At 43.6% G+C, this 17923-nt stretch overlaps 1 protein-coding gene and 1 pseudogene across 1 annotated transcript in view; both read left to right on the top strand.

Moving 5' to 3' along the window:
- ABCB10 (ATP binding cassette subfamily B member 10) overlaps positions 1-17923 on the top strand; it is a 42145-nt gene that overhangs the window by 10138 nt on the left and 14084 nt on the right. The window contains exons 3-7 of the mRNA XM_007989748.3: positions 767-969; positions 6326-6460; positions 8244-8390; positions 9405-9540; positions 17255-17350. Coding sequence (XP_007987939.3) covers positions 767-969; positions 6326-6460; positions 8244-8390; positions 9405-9540; positions 17255-17350 — 717 coding nt within the window. The remainder of the gene's footprint in view (positions 1-766; positions 970-6325; positions 6461-8243; positions 8391-9404; positions 9541-17254; positions 17351-17923) is intronic.
- On the top strand, positions 13810-13960 carry LOC119619904 (U4 spliceosomal RNA; annotated as a pseudogene).

The raw sequence follows: 17923 nt of genomic DNA, 5'->3' as shown, positions 1-17923 counted from the left end.
AAAAATAAGTTAGCTGGGTGTAGTGGCAGTCATCTGTAGTTTCAGCTACCCAGGAGGCTGAGGTGGGAGGATGGCTTGAGCCACAAGGTTGAGGCTATAGTGAACTATGATCGTGCCACTGCATTCAAGCCTGGGTGATAGAGCAAGACCCAGTCTCTTAAAAAAAAAAAAAAAAGTAGGCCGGGCGCGGTGGCTCAAGCCTGTAATCCCAGCACTTTGGGAGGCCGAGACGGGCGGATCACGAGGTCAGGAGATCGAGACCATCCTGGCTAACACGGTGAAACCCCGTCTCTACTAAAAAAAATACAAAAAACTAGCCGGGCGAGGTGGCGGGCGCCTGTAGTCCCAGCTACTCGGGAGGCTGAGGCAGGAGAATGGCGTGAACCTGGGAGGCAGAGCTTGTAGTGAGCCGAGATCCGGCCACTGCACTCCAGCCTGGGCGACAGAGCGAGACTCCGTCTCAAAAAAAAAAAAAAAAAAGCCTCTGAGTCGTGTTATATTTATTTTATTCCTGTATCCTCTCACTAGCCCCCACAGTCTGTAGTTAATAAGAGAAAAGTAGTGTTGGTAGTGCGTGACAGTTAATGTGCCTGGTTTGGGAAAGGCTCTTTATCCCCGTGGGAGAAAGTGCAGCAGACACGCTCAGAGGCTGCATTGTTCAGAAGGGTTACAACTCCAGGCCAAGCCGCTGCACAGTAGGTGGCTGCCCCATAATGGTAATGGATGTCTTTACCCCTGGTGAGCCTGTTCGTGTTTGCTTTTGCAGGTCAGCGCATTGTGAATAGGCTGAGAACTTCGTTATTCTCCTCCATCCTGAGGCAGGAGGTTGCTTTCTTTGACAAGACTCGCACAGGAGAATTGATTAACCGCCTCTCATCAGACACTGAACTCCTGGGGCGCTCAGTGACTGAAAACCTCTCAGATGGGCTCAGGGCCGGGGCCCAGGCTTCTGTAGGCATCAGCATGATGGTATGTTGGCCTGGTTCCCCTTGGTACCTTCCTGCCAGGGCTTGGCTTGCACCAGGCCTCCTAAGTGTGAGATGAGCTCAAGGTGAGCGATTCGCATCATTCTGTAAGTGCCTAGAGCCAAAAGTGTTATTGCAGAGGCTGCTGGAACATGGGGATTGCCTCTACCTGCATGGCCTCTTATACCTTCATTTCTCCAGAATGAGTGATTATCTGGAAAATGGACTCTTGTGTTACTGCTGGGTATTCCGAGATGTGTGAACCCAGGGTATTAAGACAGAAAAGAGCATTAGGTAGAAGGAGCACTGGGTACTATCCTGTGGGTGGCACCAAGCAGTGACTAAATTCCATTCCTCTGTGTGTGTAAGTCGAACTGTGCTCTTTTAAGGGGAGAGCTCTTCACTCCCACGTCCTTTTTTCCTTTCCTTAACTGGGTGGCTTGTGCCTGTCCTGTCTGCTTGCCTTACCTCTTCAACCAGTATTTCTATTTAGCCCAATGCTGTAGGTCAGTAGAGAGGCAATGCAAGCCACATGTGTGATTTTAATGTTTCAGTAGCCACATTTAAAAAAAGCAAAAAGAAGCCAATCAGATTAATTTAATTTTTTTAATTTTATTTTTTTTTGGAGACAGAGTGTTACTCTGTTACCCAGGCTGGAGTACAGTGGCAAGATCATAGCTTACTGCAGTCTTAAACTTCTGGACTCAAGTGATTCTCCTACTTCAGTCTCCCAAGTATCTGGGACTACAGGCACACACCACCAAGCTTGGCTAATTTAAAATATATATATATTTTTTTTTTTGTAGAGGCAGGGTCTCTTTGTGTTGCCCAGGCTGGTCTCCAACTCTTGGCCTCAAGTGATCCTCCTGCCTTGGCCTCCCAAAGTGCTGGGATTACAGGCTTGAGCCACCATATCTGGCTGAGATTAATTTTAATGTTTTGTTTAAGCCAGTATAAACAAATTATTGTCATCTCAACATGTAATTAATATCAAAATTATTAATGAGGTATTTTATATTATTTCTTTCATATTATAGTTGACCCTTGAACAATGCAGGGGTTGGGACAGTGAACCCCACACAGTCAAAAATCAAAGTGTAACTTTTGACTCCCCGAAAACTTAACTACTAATAGCCTACTGTTGACCAGAAGCCTTACTGATAACGTAAACAGTCAATTACCATGTATTTGGTATGTTATATGTATTATATACTATGTTCTTATAATAGAGTAAGCTAGAGAAAAGGAAGTGTTATTAAGAAAATCATAAGGAAGGTAAAGTATACTTATTATTTATTAAGTGGAAGTGGATCATCATAAAGGTTTTTTTTTTTTTTTTTTGAGACAGAGTCTCGCATTGTCGTCCGGGCTGGAGTGCAATGGCGGGATCTTGGCTCACTGCAAACTCCGCCTCCCAGATTCAAGTGATTCTCCTGCCTCAGCCTCCCGAGTAGCTGGGATTATAGGCGCCCACCACCACATCTCGCTAATTTTTTTGTATTTTTATTAGAGATGGGGTTTCACTATGTTGGCCAGGCTGGTCTTGAACTCCTGACCTCGTGATCTGCCCGCCTCGGCCTCCCAAAGTGCTGGGATTACAGGCGTGACCCACCGCGCCCGGCCCATCATAAAAGTGTTTATCCTCATTGTTTTCACACTAAGTACACTGAGAAGAGGAAGAAAAGTTGTTCTTGCTGTCTCAGGGGTGGCAGAGATGGAAGAAAATCTATGTTTAAGTTGACCCATGCAGTTCAAACCTATGTTGTTCAAAAGTCAACTGCATTTCCAAATCTGGTGTGTATTCTCTACTTATGGAGCATCTTTCTTCGAATGCTAAATTTTCATTGAAAGTACTTGATCTATATTTAGATTTTATAAAATGTACAATTGAAAAAGTAGTTTGACATACTCAGTTTTTCCAGACATACTTAATAGTTTGCCAATAACTGAATGGAGTATAGGCTTTTAAATTTTAATTAAACCTAAATACAGTTAAAACTTCAGTGTCTCAGTCATACCTGCCACATTTCAAGTTTCCAGTGGCCATGTAAGGCTGTCGTTTTGGGCAGTGCAGTTCTAGACCTGTAGAATAAGAACTGTAAATAATCCTTTCTCGCAAGTGGAAAAGCTTGGATTTTGTCCTTTGTGTCCCATGAAGCACTCAGTTCAGAGAGGAAGGGTGTGTTGCCTATTAGATCTGACTTACGGAATGAAAAACAGCTTTGAAAACTCATGATTTTCCAGCTAAGAGAGAAGCAAACCTCTGGAAGAGGACCCTTCCTGCACTAACATGCCATTTTCCAAATATGAATAGTTTGGGGAATCAGGAAGAGTTGAAGCTGGGAAAAAATCACTTGGGGTACTTTTTGTAACAAGGAAAGGGAATTCAGTGTAGGATCAGATGAGCAATTCAAAGGGGTCTGTTTGGGCTGCCATAATAATACCACAGACTGGGTGGCTGAAACAAAAGAAATGTATTTCTCACAGTTCTGGAGGTTGGAAGTCCAGGGTCAAGGTACTAGCAAAATAGCTTCATTCTGAGGCTTCTTCTCTTGGCTTGTAGGCAGCTGCCATCTTGCCATGTGCTCATATAGTGGAGAGAGAGTGTGCTCTAGAGTGTCTCTTATAAGGACACTAATCCTGTTGGATTGTGGCCCCACACTTAAGACCTCATTTAACCTTAGTTACTTTCTTAGAGGCCCCATCTCCAAATACAGCCATGCTGGGGGTTAAGTCTTCAACACATGAATTTCAGGGGGAAACATTCAGTCTATAAAAGGGCCTCAGGAAGTGGCTTCACCTAGGATCGATCTTTGGCTTTAGAGGATCAGAAATGTGACTTTGTTTCTCCTGCACAAACTCATGGACCTGACATAGGGGACGTCCAATTATGAGAACCTGATACTGTGTATGCCATACTGCCAATTTATTAATTTACATAGTGGGCCTTCCTAGTATTGTGTTTCTGCTATTCCAATTTTGTGTGTGTGTGTGAGAGACAGGGTCTTACTCTGGTGCCTAGGCTGTAGTGCAGTGGTGTCATCTTGGCTCACTGCACCCTCCGCCTCCTGAGCTCTAGCAATCCTCCCACGTCAGCCTCCTGAGTAGCTGGAACTACAGGCGTGCACCACCATGCCCGGCTAATTATTGTATTTTTTTCTATAGAGACAGTGTCTCACCATGTTGTCCAGCCCACTGGTTTTGAACTCTTGGGCTCAAGCGATCCACCCACCTCAGCCTCCGGAAATGCTAGGATTACAGTCGTAAGCCCCCACGCCTAGCCCATTTCTGCTATTCAAAACACTTCATTATGGTGCCAGGACCCTGTATTAGTCATCAGAAGGTTTTTTGGATTTTTTTTGTTTTGTTTCATTTTGTTTTTTTTGAGACAGAGTCTTGCTCTGTCTGGCTGGATCTCAGCTCACTGCAAGCTCCGCCTCCTGGGTTCAGGCCATTCTCCTGCCTCAGCCTCCCGAGTAGCTGGGACTACAGGCGCCCACCACCTCGCCCAGCTAGTTTTTTATATTTTTTAGTAGAGACGGGGTTTCACCGTGTTAGCCAGGGTGATCTTGATCTCCTGACCTCGTGATCCGCTTGTCTCGGCCTCCCAAAGTGCTGGGATTACAGGCTTGAGCCACCGCGCCTGGCCAGAAGGTTTTTCATTAAGTATGGAACCACAGTGAAGGAAGGGGGTGGTTCTGGGACAGTTCTAGGAGAATCTTGATGGACTGTGCCTGCCCCACACAGAGGACACCTGTCCAGTTGGTTCATTTGACATCAGTTGTGTTCAGGCCCCAGAAGTGTTACACCTGTCCTGTTGGTCTCATGTCCTGATAGTGACCATCAGAGATATGATTATGCTCCCCGAGGCTCACCCCAGGTGTCCTGATGGACTTGTCTTCTCAGGGTGGGACGTTTGTGTACATATCTGCTTGCTCCTCTGTGAAGGTGCCAACCTCCTTTCTGCCTCAGGGCCTTTATGCAATGGCTCTTCCCTGTTGGTGGAGAGGTCTTCCAAGATCATGTTACATCTGAAGTGATACTTTCTCTCTCTTATACTTGTCTATTATCTAAGTCTTATCTCTTCTTTCTTGCATGAAAACTCTGTGAGGGTTGGTTATCTCCCAGGTGCCTCGAATAGTGCTTGCACTCAGTAACATAGGCACTCAGTAACAACTTGTTGAATGAGTAAATGAATGAGTGAATGATTGGTTGATCCATCCACTTACATTTCAGTTTGCAGCTTTTCGTTAGTATTATTTAGCCTTGTACTGATTATACTATTTTCTGTGCAAATGAGATATGGTAGATTTTAGTAATTTGTCAAAGAGATGCTAGTACTATTGAAAGTACAATCACCAAATTGCAAGGTTGACAGGGAAACCCTCTGTTACTTACTTCTAGAAGTTAGGTTATTCTTTCAGCAATACCAGGTGCTAGAAGCTTCTCGGTATGTTGAGCCCAGATCCATCCTGCAGACTTCAGTCCACTGAACCATGAAAGCAGCTTTAATTCTTCTTCGACTTGTTGGTTGTGTCCTCCAAGTCGTCTGTTGACTGTTTGTCATACAATATGTGGTTTTTGTTTTTGTTTTTGTTTTGAGACAGAGTTTTGCTCTTGTTATCCAGGCTGGAGTGCAGTGACTCAATCTTGGCTCACTGCAACCTCCACCTCCCGCGTTCAAGTGATTCTCCTGCCTCAGCCTGCCGAATACCTGGGATTACAGGCGTGCACCCCAACACCCGGCTAATTTTTGTATTTTTAGTAGAGACAGGGTTTCACCATGTTGGTCAGACTGGTCTCGAACTCCTGACCTCAGGTGATCTGCCTGCCTTGGCCTCCCAAAGTACTGAGATTACAGGCGTGAGCCACCACACCCTACCCAGTATGAGGTTTTTTGGTGACTTCACCGTCTTGGTCATTTTGATGGGACGTGTTGCTCTGGTTGTTCAGTGCCTGCAGGTGGTTCGGACCTGAATACACAACTCCTGATATGGTCTGGAGTGTGGAGCAGAACAGGCCTCTGCCACACTCATCCTGTCTCTACCCACTCTGTTGTTAAACAGCATGGTCTGATCTAGTATTGGCCTGAGGATTCTTTCTTCAGCAATTGCTTGTCACATTTCTTCCGTGTGGCATGCTGAATATTTATGGGGTTTTGTGAAGAATAAAGATGTCTGAAAAATTCCACCCAAACAGGATGTAACAACTTGGGGACAGTACCTTCAAGCCTGCTGTTAATTTAAACACACTCACACACACACAGACACACCCCTACACACACTCCCCTATCGTAGGTAATGAGAATTCTTGCCACCCTATGTAACAAACACCTCTCAATTTTTTTTTGTTTTTGACAGTTTTTTATCTCACCTAATCTGGCCACCTTTGTTTTGAGCGTGGTGCCTCCAGTGTCGATCATTGCTGTAATTTATGGACGATATCTACGGAAACTGACCAAAGTCACCCAGGATTCCCTGGCACAAGCCACTCAGGTAAAAGCCCCTTCTCATCCGCGTGGTTTCCAGCAGAATGGGGTCACAGCCAGGATCCTAGACGTCAGATCCTAAGGGATGTGCTTAGGTTTTTCAATAAAGTGCCTTCCTTTCCTTTCACTAGAAATTACCCCAAGATCCCAGAAACTTAAACTACTCTGTTTTCTAGACTAGGTTTCTACCCATATCTCAAAGCAGATCCAACTCAAACATTTTGTGGAGTCCTCACTTCTTACTATCACTATTTCTTTTCTTTCTTTCTTCCTTTTTTTTTTTTTTTTTTTTTTTTAAGATAGGGTACATGAGAAAAGTCTTTTTCATGCACTCTAGGCTAGAGTGCAGTGGTATAATCACAGCTAAGTGAAGCTTTAACCTCCCAGGCTCGAGTGATCCTCCCACCTCAGCCTCCTCAGTAGCTGGGACTATAGCCACATGCCACCATGCCCACTAATTTTTAAAATTTTTTGTAGAGACAGGGTGTTACTGTGTTGCCCAGGCTGGTTTCAAATTCCTGGGCTCAAGCGATTCTCCCACCTCAGCCTCCTGGAGTGCTGGGATTACAGGCATGAACCACCATACCTAGCCACTATCACTATTTGTTATGGGACAAAACAGTTAATCAGGTTTTGAAAATAGTTACTAGATAACACTGTGTTTCATTAATAAATCTGGCTTTGCAATGCTGTACAACATTATCTTTTCAAAAATTAAAAATGGCCCGGTGCAGTAGCTCATGCCTATAATCCCAGCACCTTGGGAGGCCAAGTCGGGTGGATCACTTGAGGTCAGGAGTTTGAGACCAGCCCGACCAACGTGGAGAAACCTTGTTTCTACTAAAAATACAAAAATTAGCTGGGCGCGCTGGTTCCTGCCTGTAATCCCAGCTACTTGGGAGACTGAGACAAGGAGAATTTTGAACCCAGGAGGCAGAGGTTGCAGTGAGCCAAGATTGTGCCATTGCACTCCAGCCTGGGTGACAAGAGTGAAACTCCGTTCCAAAAAAAAAAAAGAAAAATTAAAAATAACCATTATACTTTCATGGTACAAAAACCATGCATGGGGCTGGGTGCAGGGGCTCACGCCTATAATCCCAGTACTTCGGGAGGCCGAGGCAGGTAGATCACAAGGTCAGGAGATGGAGACCATCCTGGCTAACGTGGTGAAACCCCATCTCTACTAAAAATACAAAAAATTAGCCGGGTGTGGTGGCGGGCGCCTGTAGTCCCAGCTACTCCGGACGCTGAGGCAAGAGAATGGTGTGAACCCAGGAGGCAGAGCTTGCAGTGAGCCGAGATTGAGCCACTGCACTCCAGCCTGGGTGACAGGGTGAGACTCTGTCTCAAAAAAACACAAAAAAAACCATGCATGTTTATTGTTGAAAATTTTGAAAATAGAGAGAAAATAAAAATACGCATAATCCTGTCTTTTAGAATTAACATTTTGGAGTCTGTGTTTTTCTCTGCATAAAAATGTATTTCTGCATCTACATATGCTCCTATTTTTCTGTCTATATATATGATATGTTTAGGTATAGTTTTTTTCCCCCAAAACTAGGATTGCTTTGTGTACTCTGCTGTCACTCTTTTTTGACTTAGTCATGTATCAAGAGTGGTTTTCCATTGATAGTGTCTTGTAGGGAGTTCTCACTTCTTACTATCACTATTTCTTTTCTTTTCTTTTTAATAAGTAAATAAATGAAATGAGAACCACATTTTATTTTTGCTTCTAGAAGCTCTTGAAATATGACCCTTCTCCTCCTGAAATGTATTTATTATTCTCCCAGCTAGCTGAGGAACGTATTGGAAATGTAAGAACTGTTCGAGCTTTTGGGAAAGAAATGACTGAAAGAGACAAATATGCCAGCAAAGTAGACTATGTGATGCAGTTAGCAAGGAAAGAGGCATTCGCTCGGGCTGGCTTCTTTGGAGCAGTAAGTAGATCATTTTGGAAAAAGTGAAAGTGGCAGATGTTAGAATGGTGAGAGTTTTATTCTGTGGTGTTCAGCGTAAGTAGAAAATGATTTTAATTTTTAAAATTTTAGTCTTAATTTCAAGGCTGAGAATGACTTTCTTTAAAATATTTTTGTGAAAAAGGAAGAAACAAGTAAATGTCCTTAGAGAAAAGTCAGTGCATGGTGCAATCGGGCACTGATTATTTGTGCGGTGCAGGCCAGTGGCATCAGCTTTGCCTGGGCCCTGGTCAGCCTCGCCGAGACTCAGCTCCATCGCAGATCTGCTGGGTAGGAAACTGGGGCCAGCAATCTGTTTAACAGGCCTTCTGGGTCATTCTCATGCCCCAAAGTCTGAGGATTAACCAAAATCACCTCAATGTGTTTCAAGAAAGAAGTATAAAAAAATCAATCACAATGCACTTAAATAGGACATGGAAATAGAAAATCACCATGAAGGCAAATTCATGATACGTGTAAACTGAAAAGAACTTCAGAGACAGTTCCATCATTGCTATGATTAACAGATAAGGAGCAGCAGCCCAGAGAAGGCTGCCCCTATGCCTAAGACAACCACATATGCTACCAAGGTAAAAGCAGGCCACAGATACAGGAGGCCAGCTCCTCAGGCTTGTGTCCTTGCCCAGAACATCTCATTGTATTATATAAACCCACGTAGTAAATATTTATTTGTTTCCTCTAGTTAGGGAAGGAACCTTTAGTATTACTTTTATCCTTTGCAAACTGAGTAGATGGGATAAAATTGGGATCTGATGAGAGACTTAGCTTACAGGTTTTCGTGGTGATTAGATTGTTTTCTTCGTTATTGCAATATTACAAAACCATTTTTAATTTGAAATTCAGGTGAAATTATTATTTTGGAAAAATCTTGCTGTGACAGTTGAATGAAAAAGGTACATTACAGGCTGTGTTCACGCTTTTTGCATTCTGGGTCCTTGATTCCCACCTGACTTCTGTGTTTTGTTCATTCGACAGACTGGGCTCTCTGGAAACCTGATTGTGCTTTCTGTCCTGTACAAAGGAGGGCTGCTGATGGGCAGTGCCCACATGACCGTGGGTGAACTCTCTTCCTTCCTAATGTATGCTTTCTGGGTTGGAATAAGCATTGGAGGTAAATAATTTAAATAGGCTTGGGGTGTTACAAATTAAAAATCAGAGCATCATTTCTGAAATAGAAACTGAACTTTCACACTACTTCAATTAACTTCGACTGAAAAAGATTTCCTAGAATGTTATTGTTCCAACTGGGCTTTGAAAGAAGTAAAATGAGTGTGACCCTCCGCAGCAGACGAGCAAACACCTCTTTGGTTGGGAAATTTGGGGATCTTTGCAGGCCTCTTGTAGCTCAGCATTGCTTTGGAGTGGTATTTCCCCGCCTGTGTCTTCAGACCGTTTGTTCACTTGCTCACAGGTGCAGGCAGGAGGAGGGCGGCGCTGAGCAAGTGTGGGCACAGAAACCCATAGTCCTGTGTTAGTGATGGTTTTGTGATTAGCAAATCAGTGGAGAATAAAATTCCTTTTGTACAAAGTCAACCATATTCAAAACTAATGAGCAATCAAAAAATATTTATAAATTATCAAGTGCATGGAACAGAGTTGCTTGCTTTTATTAAGACTGTCAGAGTTCAGCTTTTATTTTTCATTCCCGGATGAAGGAAAGCAGGAATGCATCCCCAGTCAACTTAGGGCAAATGATTTCCTAGTTTTTGTTTCCCTTCTTGTCTTTGAAACTCAAGATGGAAAGGTCAGGTAAGTAGCTTAAGGTCTGATTAATGGAATATTATCAGGTATCCTATGGTGTTGCTTCAACCAGAGGATTTTATTTTCAGGGTTTTTTTGTCTAACTGTTGAAGGTAGAGGCATTTCTGTAGACATCTGCAGGCAAGTGAAGATTTTTTTCTGGAATGATATTTTCAGAGACCCCTGAAAAAAGCATTTTAGTTCTGCCGGCTGGTCTTAAATAAAAACTGATTAAGATGTTTTGGGGTGCTGGATGGTTTGGGAAGTGAGGAGGTGGACTGGTTCAGGAGGACCCACAGACAGTATGTAGCCCTTCCCTCTCCATTTCTTGGATTAAGCCTGCTGGGCTGGAGGTTTCACACCCTGTTATGGTCCTATTCCCTTAGGTCTTCTGTCCTCCTTCAAGTGGACTGTCTACCCCACTTCCCTTCTCCCTGGCCTTTCTGTTCACATTCCAGATTTCCTCCCTGGCCTCCCCTCATCTTAATGTTTTCTGTCACATTTGACATAATCTTTCTCAGCCCCTCCTCTTCTCTCCTCTGTACCACTTGGCATGATAGAAGTTATTTCTGTTTGTGGTTGTTCTATTGTTCTCTCTATTCACAAGGGGCAAGTTCACAACTGTGTCTTGCACAGAATGGGTTGGAAAACACAGTTCTAATCCATTGCTATAGTCGGTGACCACCACTGGTTATAGGAGGTGCTGCTAAGGCTTTGTCTGCGTGCAGAGATTGGGTAATTTGGCTTTCTTAACCACAGGCCAGCCCACAACTCTGGTCAACTGTCTTGTTCAGGATCTGCCATCTGGTGTGAGGAGGGATGAAAGAAAATATGGGTAGGTCAGTGTACACCTGTTGCCACCGGTTCTTCCACATTTATAACATAGATGCCTAAGGTGATAGGAATGTAATCCAGCAACTTGAATTAGCAGGTGAGGATTCTACCACTGAACCACCAATGCCCAACAACTTAAATTGGATTTTAAGTGCTTGTTTGTTTATTTATTTAGAGGCGGAGTCTCGCTCTTTCACCCAGGCTGGAGTGCAGTGGCATGATCTCGGCTCACTGCAACCCCTGCCTCCTGGATTCAAACAATTGTCCTGCCTCAGCCTTCTGAGTAGCTGGGACTACAGGCACATGCCGCCACACCTGGCTAATTTTTCGGATTTTTTAGTAGAGACGGGGTTTCACTGTGTTGCCCAGGCTGGTCTCGAACTCCTGAACTCCGGGAATCCGCCCGCCTCAGACTCCCAAAGTACTGGGATTACAGGTGTGAGCCACCGCACCTAGCCGTGCTTTTATGTTTTTAAAGTAATTTTATACTTTTATAGAATCACTATCCAAAGTGATTCTATAATAAATCTACAAAACAAGAAATTCTATTTTATTTATTAAATAATTTTTATTTTGATTTCGGCTTAGAAGGGCATACTAGGGGTAAAAACCCCAGTGATTCTAAGTACATTCTCTTCTAAAATGAAGTCAGAAGTACGATATGAAGAAAAGCAAAACCTAACCATTTTCAAGTTTACAATTCAGTGGTGTTTAGTACATCCACAATGCTGTGCAACCACTGCCTCTGTCTAGCTCTCAAACAGTTTCATCACTGAAAAGAAAACCAATACTCATTAAGCAATCTATCTACATTACTTCCTCCTGCCAGCTCCTGGCAACCACAGTTTGCTTTCTGTCTTTATGTATTTACTTATTGTAGATATTTCATATAAAAGGAATCACACAATATATGTCCTTTTGTGCCTGGCTTCTTACACTTAGCATAATATTTTCAAAGTTCATCTACATTGTAGCACGTATCAGTACGTCATTCCTTTTTTTTTTTTTTATTTTTTTTTATTTTTTCCCGAGACAGGGGCTTGCTCTGTCACCCAGGCTGGAGTGCAGTAGTGCAGCCTTGACCTCCTGGGCTCAAGCAGTCCTCTCACCTCAGCCCCCTGAGTAGCTGGGACTTACAGGCATGTGCCACCATGCCTAGCTAGCTTTTGTATTTTTTGTAGAGACAGAGTTTCACCATGTTTCCCAGGCTAGTCTTGAACTTCTGGGCTCAAGCAGTCTGCCCGCTTCTGCCTCCCAGAGTGTTGGGATGACAGGCATGAGCCACTACTACTGGGCTAGTGGGTCGTTCCTTTTTATGGTTGAATATTACATTATAAAGAGAGATCACATTTTGTTTATCCAGGGCTGTTGTGCTTTTGTTCTTCAGAGTCAAAGCTCTTTACTATGTTAAACTACTTTTGACTGTTTCCCTTTACTTCTTTTTTGTTTTTGTTTTGTTTTGTTTTAGAGACAGGATCTCACTTTGTCTCCAGGAGGGAGTGCAGTGGCACAATCCTAGCCCACTGCAGCCTCGACCTCCTGGGCTCAAGTGATCCTTCTGCCTCAGCCTCCTGAGTAGCTAGGACTGCAGGCATACACAACCATACTCAGCTAATTATTAATTTTTTTTTTTTTGTAGAGACAGGGTCTCGCTATGTTGTGTTGCCCAGGCTGGTCTCACACTCCTGGGCTCAAGTGATTCTCCTGCCTTGGCCTCTCAAAGTGCTGGGATTATAGATGTGTACCACCATGCCCAGCCTTAATTTTTTTCTTCTTCCTTTCTTCCCTCCCTCCCTTCTTTTTAAAAATTAATACCATTTTCAAAGTAGTTTTACGTTCATAGCAAAATTGTGTAGAGAAAGGGGTGCATACCCATGCCCCTATACACGCACAGCCTCCCCATTAACATCCCCCGCAGGGTGGTACATTTGATACAATTAATGAATCTACAGCCAGGGGCAGTGACTCACTTCTGTAATCCCAGCACTTTGCGAGGCTGAGGCGGGCAGATCACTTGAGGCCAGGAGTTCGAGACCAGCCTGGCCAACATGGCAAAACCCTGTCTCTACTAAAAATACAAAAATTAGCTGGGTGTGGTGGTGCATGCCTGTAATCCCAGCTACTTGGGAGGCTGAGGCAGGAGAATTGCTTGAACCCGGGAGGCGGAGGTTGCAGTGAGCTGAGATTGCACCACTGCACTCCAGCCTGGGTGACAGAGTGAGACCCTGTCTCAAAAGAAGAAAAAAAGCCTACATTGACACAGCGTTACACCCAAAGTCCACAGTTTACATTAGGGTTCACTCTTGGTGGTGTACATTCTATGGGTTTGGACAAATGCAAAATGACATGTATCCAACATTACTGTACCATACAAAGTATTTTCACTGCCCAAAAGATCCTCCGAGCTCTGCTTATTCATCACCCTTCTGAAACCCCTGACAACCACTGATGGTTTTACTGTTGCCATGGTTATGCCTTTTCTAGAATGTCATATAGTTTTAATCATACAGTATGTAGCATTTGGTTGGCTCTTTTCACAGAAATATGCATTTAAGATTTCTCCATGTCTTTTTATGGCTTGATAGCTCATTTATTTTTAGCACTGAATAATATTCCATTATGTGGATGTACAACAGTTTATTCATTCACCTACTAAAGGACACTTGGCTGCTTCTAAGTTTTGGCAATGATGAATCAAGCTGCTATAAACATCCATGTGTAGGTTTTTGTGTAGATAGAAGTTTTCAGCTCATTTAGGCAAATACCAAGGAGTACAACTGCTTGATTGGATGGTAAGAATGTGTTCAGCTTAGCACAGTGGCAGTATCATAGGCACTGAGGTTTATCCGAGGCATGCTTACTGCTAATTGAAAACTTTTCCCAATACCCTGCTGTGATGACTTGCAACGTAGTCAGCATTGGCAAGGTGTTTTGTTTTTTTTTTTTTTTTTTAAAAAGGGAATCTCATTCTGTTGCCCAGGCTGGAGTGCAGTGGCACCATCTCGGCTCACTCCACCTCCCAGGTTCAAGGAATTCTTGTGCCTCAGCCTCCCAAATAGCTAGGATTACAGGCATCCGCCACCATGCCTGACTTTTTTTTTTTTTGAGATGGAGTCTCGCTCTGTCACCCTGTCTGGAGTGTAATGGCGCAGTCTCGGCCACTGCAACGTCCACCTCCCAGGTTCTAGCGATTCTCCAGCCTCAGCCTCCTGAGTAGCTGGGACTACAGTTGTGTGCCACCACGTCCAGCTTTTTTTTTTTTTTTTTTTTTTTTGTATTTTTAGTAGAGAAGGGGTTTCACCATGTTGGCCAGGCTAGTTTCGAACTCTGACCTCAAGTGATCCACCCACCTCGGCCTCCGAAAGTCCTGGGATTACAGGCATGAGCCACCCGCGCCTGGTCTAATTTTTGTATTTTTGTATTTTTTTTTTTTCAGTAGAGATAGGGTTTTACCGTGTTGGCCAGGCTGATCTTGAATTCCTGGCCTCAAGTGATCTGCCTACCTTGGCCTCCCAAAGTGCTGGGATTACAGGTGTGAGCCACCGCACCCGACCAGCATTGGCAACTTTGACATCTCTATGGAGACTGAATGAATTTCTTACAAAAACATTTTTAGTTCTGTAAGAAACTCCCAAACTGCCTTGCAAAGTGTGTGTCCCATTTGCATCCCCACCAGCAAGAAATGAGAATTCTTGTTGCTCCACGTCCACCCCAGCATTTGGTGGAATCGATGTTCTAGCTTTTAGCCATTCTGATAGATGCATGATATTTCATTGTTGTTTTAGTTTGCATTTCCCTGGTGACATATGATGTTGAGCATCTGTTCATATGCTTATTTGTTCTCTGTATATCTTCTCTGGTGAGTTGTCTGTTCAGGACTTTTGACCATTTTAAAATAAGTCTTCATGTTTCCGTATTGTTGCGTTTTAAGAGTTCTTTGTAAATTTTGGGTAGCAGTCCTTTATTGGATATGTGTTTTACAGATATTTTCTCCCAGTTTGTGGCTGGTCCTCTTCTTTTTCGCATTGTCTTTTGCAAAGCATACATTTTTAATTTTAATGAAGTCCACCTTCTTTCTTTCATGGATTGTACCTTTGGTATTGTATCTAAAAAGTCATCACCAAATTCAAGGTCATCTACACTTGCTCCTGTGTTGCCTTCTAGGAGTTTATTGTTTTGTGTTTTACATTAGGTCTGTAATTCACTCTATATTAGTTTTTGGGAAAGGTGTAAGGTCTGTGTCTAGATTCCTTATTTGCATGTGGATGTTCAGTTGTTCTAGAACCATTCGTTAAAAAGACAATACATATATTGCCGTTGCATCTCCATTGTATTGCCTTTACTTCTTTGTCAAAAATCAGTTGACTATTTGTGGGGTCCTATTTTTGCCAAATGCATTTTTAATTTAGCCTAAACATTTTAGTCCATTGTATCTTGCATAAATATTCATACCATAGAATATTCGAATTTTTTTTTTTTCCCCCAGTATCCTCACTGAGGGAAAATGTTACAAATATATGTCCTCACATTTGATGTAGACCATTGCATTTGGGTTTTAATTGTTAAATAACAGTTCAGGCCGGGCACGGTGACTCACACCTATAATCCCAGCACTTTGGGAGGCTGAGGCGGGTGCATCAATTGAGGTCGGGAGTTCGAGACCAGCCTGGCCAACATGGTGAAACCCCGTCTCTACTAAAAATACAAAGATTAGCCAGGCATGGTGGGGGATGCCTGTAATCCCAGCAACTCGGGAGGCAGAGGTTGCAGTGAGTAGAGATTACACCATAGCAGAGCAAGACTCCCTCTCAAAAAAAAAAAAAAAATCATGGTTCAAAGCTGACTTTAAAAAGTGATCGCTAGAGGCCAGGGAAGGAGACGCACATTTGTAATCCCAGCACTTTGCGAGGCCAAGGCAGGAGTGTTGCTGGAGCCCAGGAGTTGAAGACCAGCCTATGCAACACAGTGAGGCCCTGTCTCCACAAAAAAAATAAAAATAAAGAGATTGCTGGAATGTTTAACATTAACCAAATTTATTTCCGTGTTTGCTACTGTGAAAGTCTTTTTTTTTTTTTTTTTGAGACAAGGTCTCGTTCTGTTGCCCTGAGTGCTGCCAGAGTGCCGGGGTGCAGTAATACCTCATTGCAGCCTTAACCTCTTGGACTCAAGTGATCCTCCTGCCTCAGCCTCCCAATTGATTAGGAATATAGGCACATGCTAACAGGCCTGGCCTTAAAATTATTTTTTGTAGAAACAGCGTTCTCTCTGTGTTGCCCAGGGTGGTGTGAACTCCTGGGCTCTAGCAATCATCCCACCTTGGCCTCCCAAAGTGTTGAGATTACAGCCAGGAACCACTTTGCCTGGCCTCATTTTTATTTTATTTATTTATTTATTTATTTTACATAACATAACATTGTATTAGGTATTATAAGTAATCTAGAGATTACTTGAAGTATATGGGAGAATGTGAGTAGCTTATCAAAGTTGTATTTATTGATCGCCTGAAGGTGAGGTATTATTTTGTGGATTTGTCTTTAAAATCAGCATTGAAGTATTTTGTATTTTTTTAAATTATGAGATAGCATTACAGTTAAATTGCTATGCTTTTAACTAGGTAGACTTCCTCTGCAGCATTATGATTTTAATCCAGTGGTTGATGAGTATGACTATATATGTTTTTCAATCCCTGATCAAACATTAAATCCTTATTAGAAATCAGTGAAATGTGGCTGGGCGCAGTGGCTGACGCCTATAATCCCACACTTTGGGAGGCTGAGAGGGGTGGATCACCTAAGATCAGGAGTTTGAGAGCAGCCTGGCCAACTTGGCGAAACCCCATCTCTACTAAAAATAAAAAAATTAGCCAGGCCTGGTGGTGTGCGCCTATAATCCCAGCTACTCAGGAGGCTGAGGCAGGAAAATCACTTGAACCGGGGAGATAGAGATTGCAGTGAGCCAAGATTGTGCCACTGCACTCCAGCCTGGGTGACAGAGTGAGACTCTGTCTCAAAAAAAAAACAAAAAACAAAAAATCAATGAAACTGGAGGAGGAAAAGCCAAAGGAAAACTAGAGTATGAGACAAGGGAATTTTGAGTATCAGTTCCCAGGAAGCTGCTTCAAGTTGTTTTTTTGAAAATATTAATAACAGATTTCATATTAAAAGCAATCATTGTCACTCCTCTCGGAGGAGTGGTGGTCAGTGCCGGTGCCAGTGGTGGACATGTGTGTGGATTCTTCTTCTCGTCCTCAGGTCTGAGCTCTTTCTACTCGGAGCTGATGAAAGGACTGGGTGCCGGGGGGCGCCTCTGGGAGCTCCTGGAGAGAGAGCCCAAGCTGCCTTTTAACGGTGGGTCTCAAAATGGGTTGTTTCTTTGCTAGGATGAAACAAATGTGGCTTCGAACAATGAAACCAGCTCTTCCCCTGCCTGCAAGGGAGTGAGGGATGAGCCACAATAAAGGTGTGGGTCCTGCTGCATGGCGGGCCGGGCAGGGGGCTGGTCAGGTTTTCTATGAGAAGGGGAGGGACAGCTGCTGTGGCGCTGTTGTGGGCCAGGATGCCCCTGGATGCATGGGCCGGCCACATAGTGTGCTGCCCTCTGTTCCCCTCCCTGCATCTGGGCATTACTGCCAAGGGCAGGATGGAAGTCATTGTGGCCCAGGGCTGTGACTAGGAAGGGGCCCGGCTAGTCCACCAAATTGATCTTCCCTAGTGATTCTGACATCTAGGAGAGCTAGGGTGGGAGGAAGGGAGGAGGAATCAGACATAAGAAAATATCTAAGTTTCTTGGCTTTTTGGGGTGGGGTAGAGGAGGCTGGTGCTCGTTGGCTGGAGCCATCTCCTTTTTACCAGTGACTTCCCTGGAGCTGTAGGGTGTAGACCAACTAGCCAGGAATCAGGAGAAATGGCTAAGTAGTAACC

This window comes from Chlorocebus sabaeus, chromosome 25 (assembly GCF_047675955.1).
Source record: "Chlorocebus sabaeus isolate Y175 chromosome 25, mChlSab1.0.hap1, whole genome shotgun sequence".
In the NCBI taxonomy this organism is placed as follows: Eukaryota; Metazoa; Chordata; class Mammalia; order Primates; family Cercopithecidae; genus Chlorocebus; species Chlorocebus sabaeus.
Note: the sequence above shows the minus strand (reverse complement) of the source record. Positions and strands in the feature narration are given on the sequence as shown.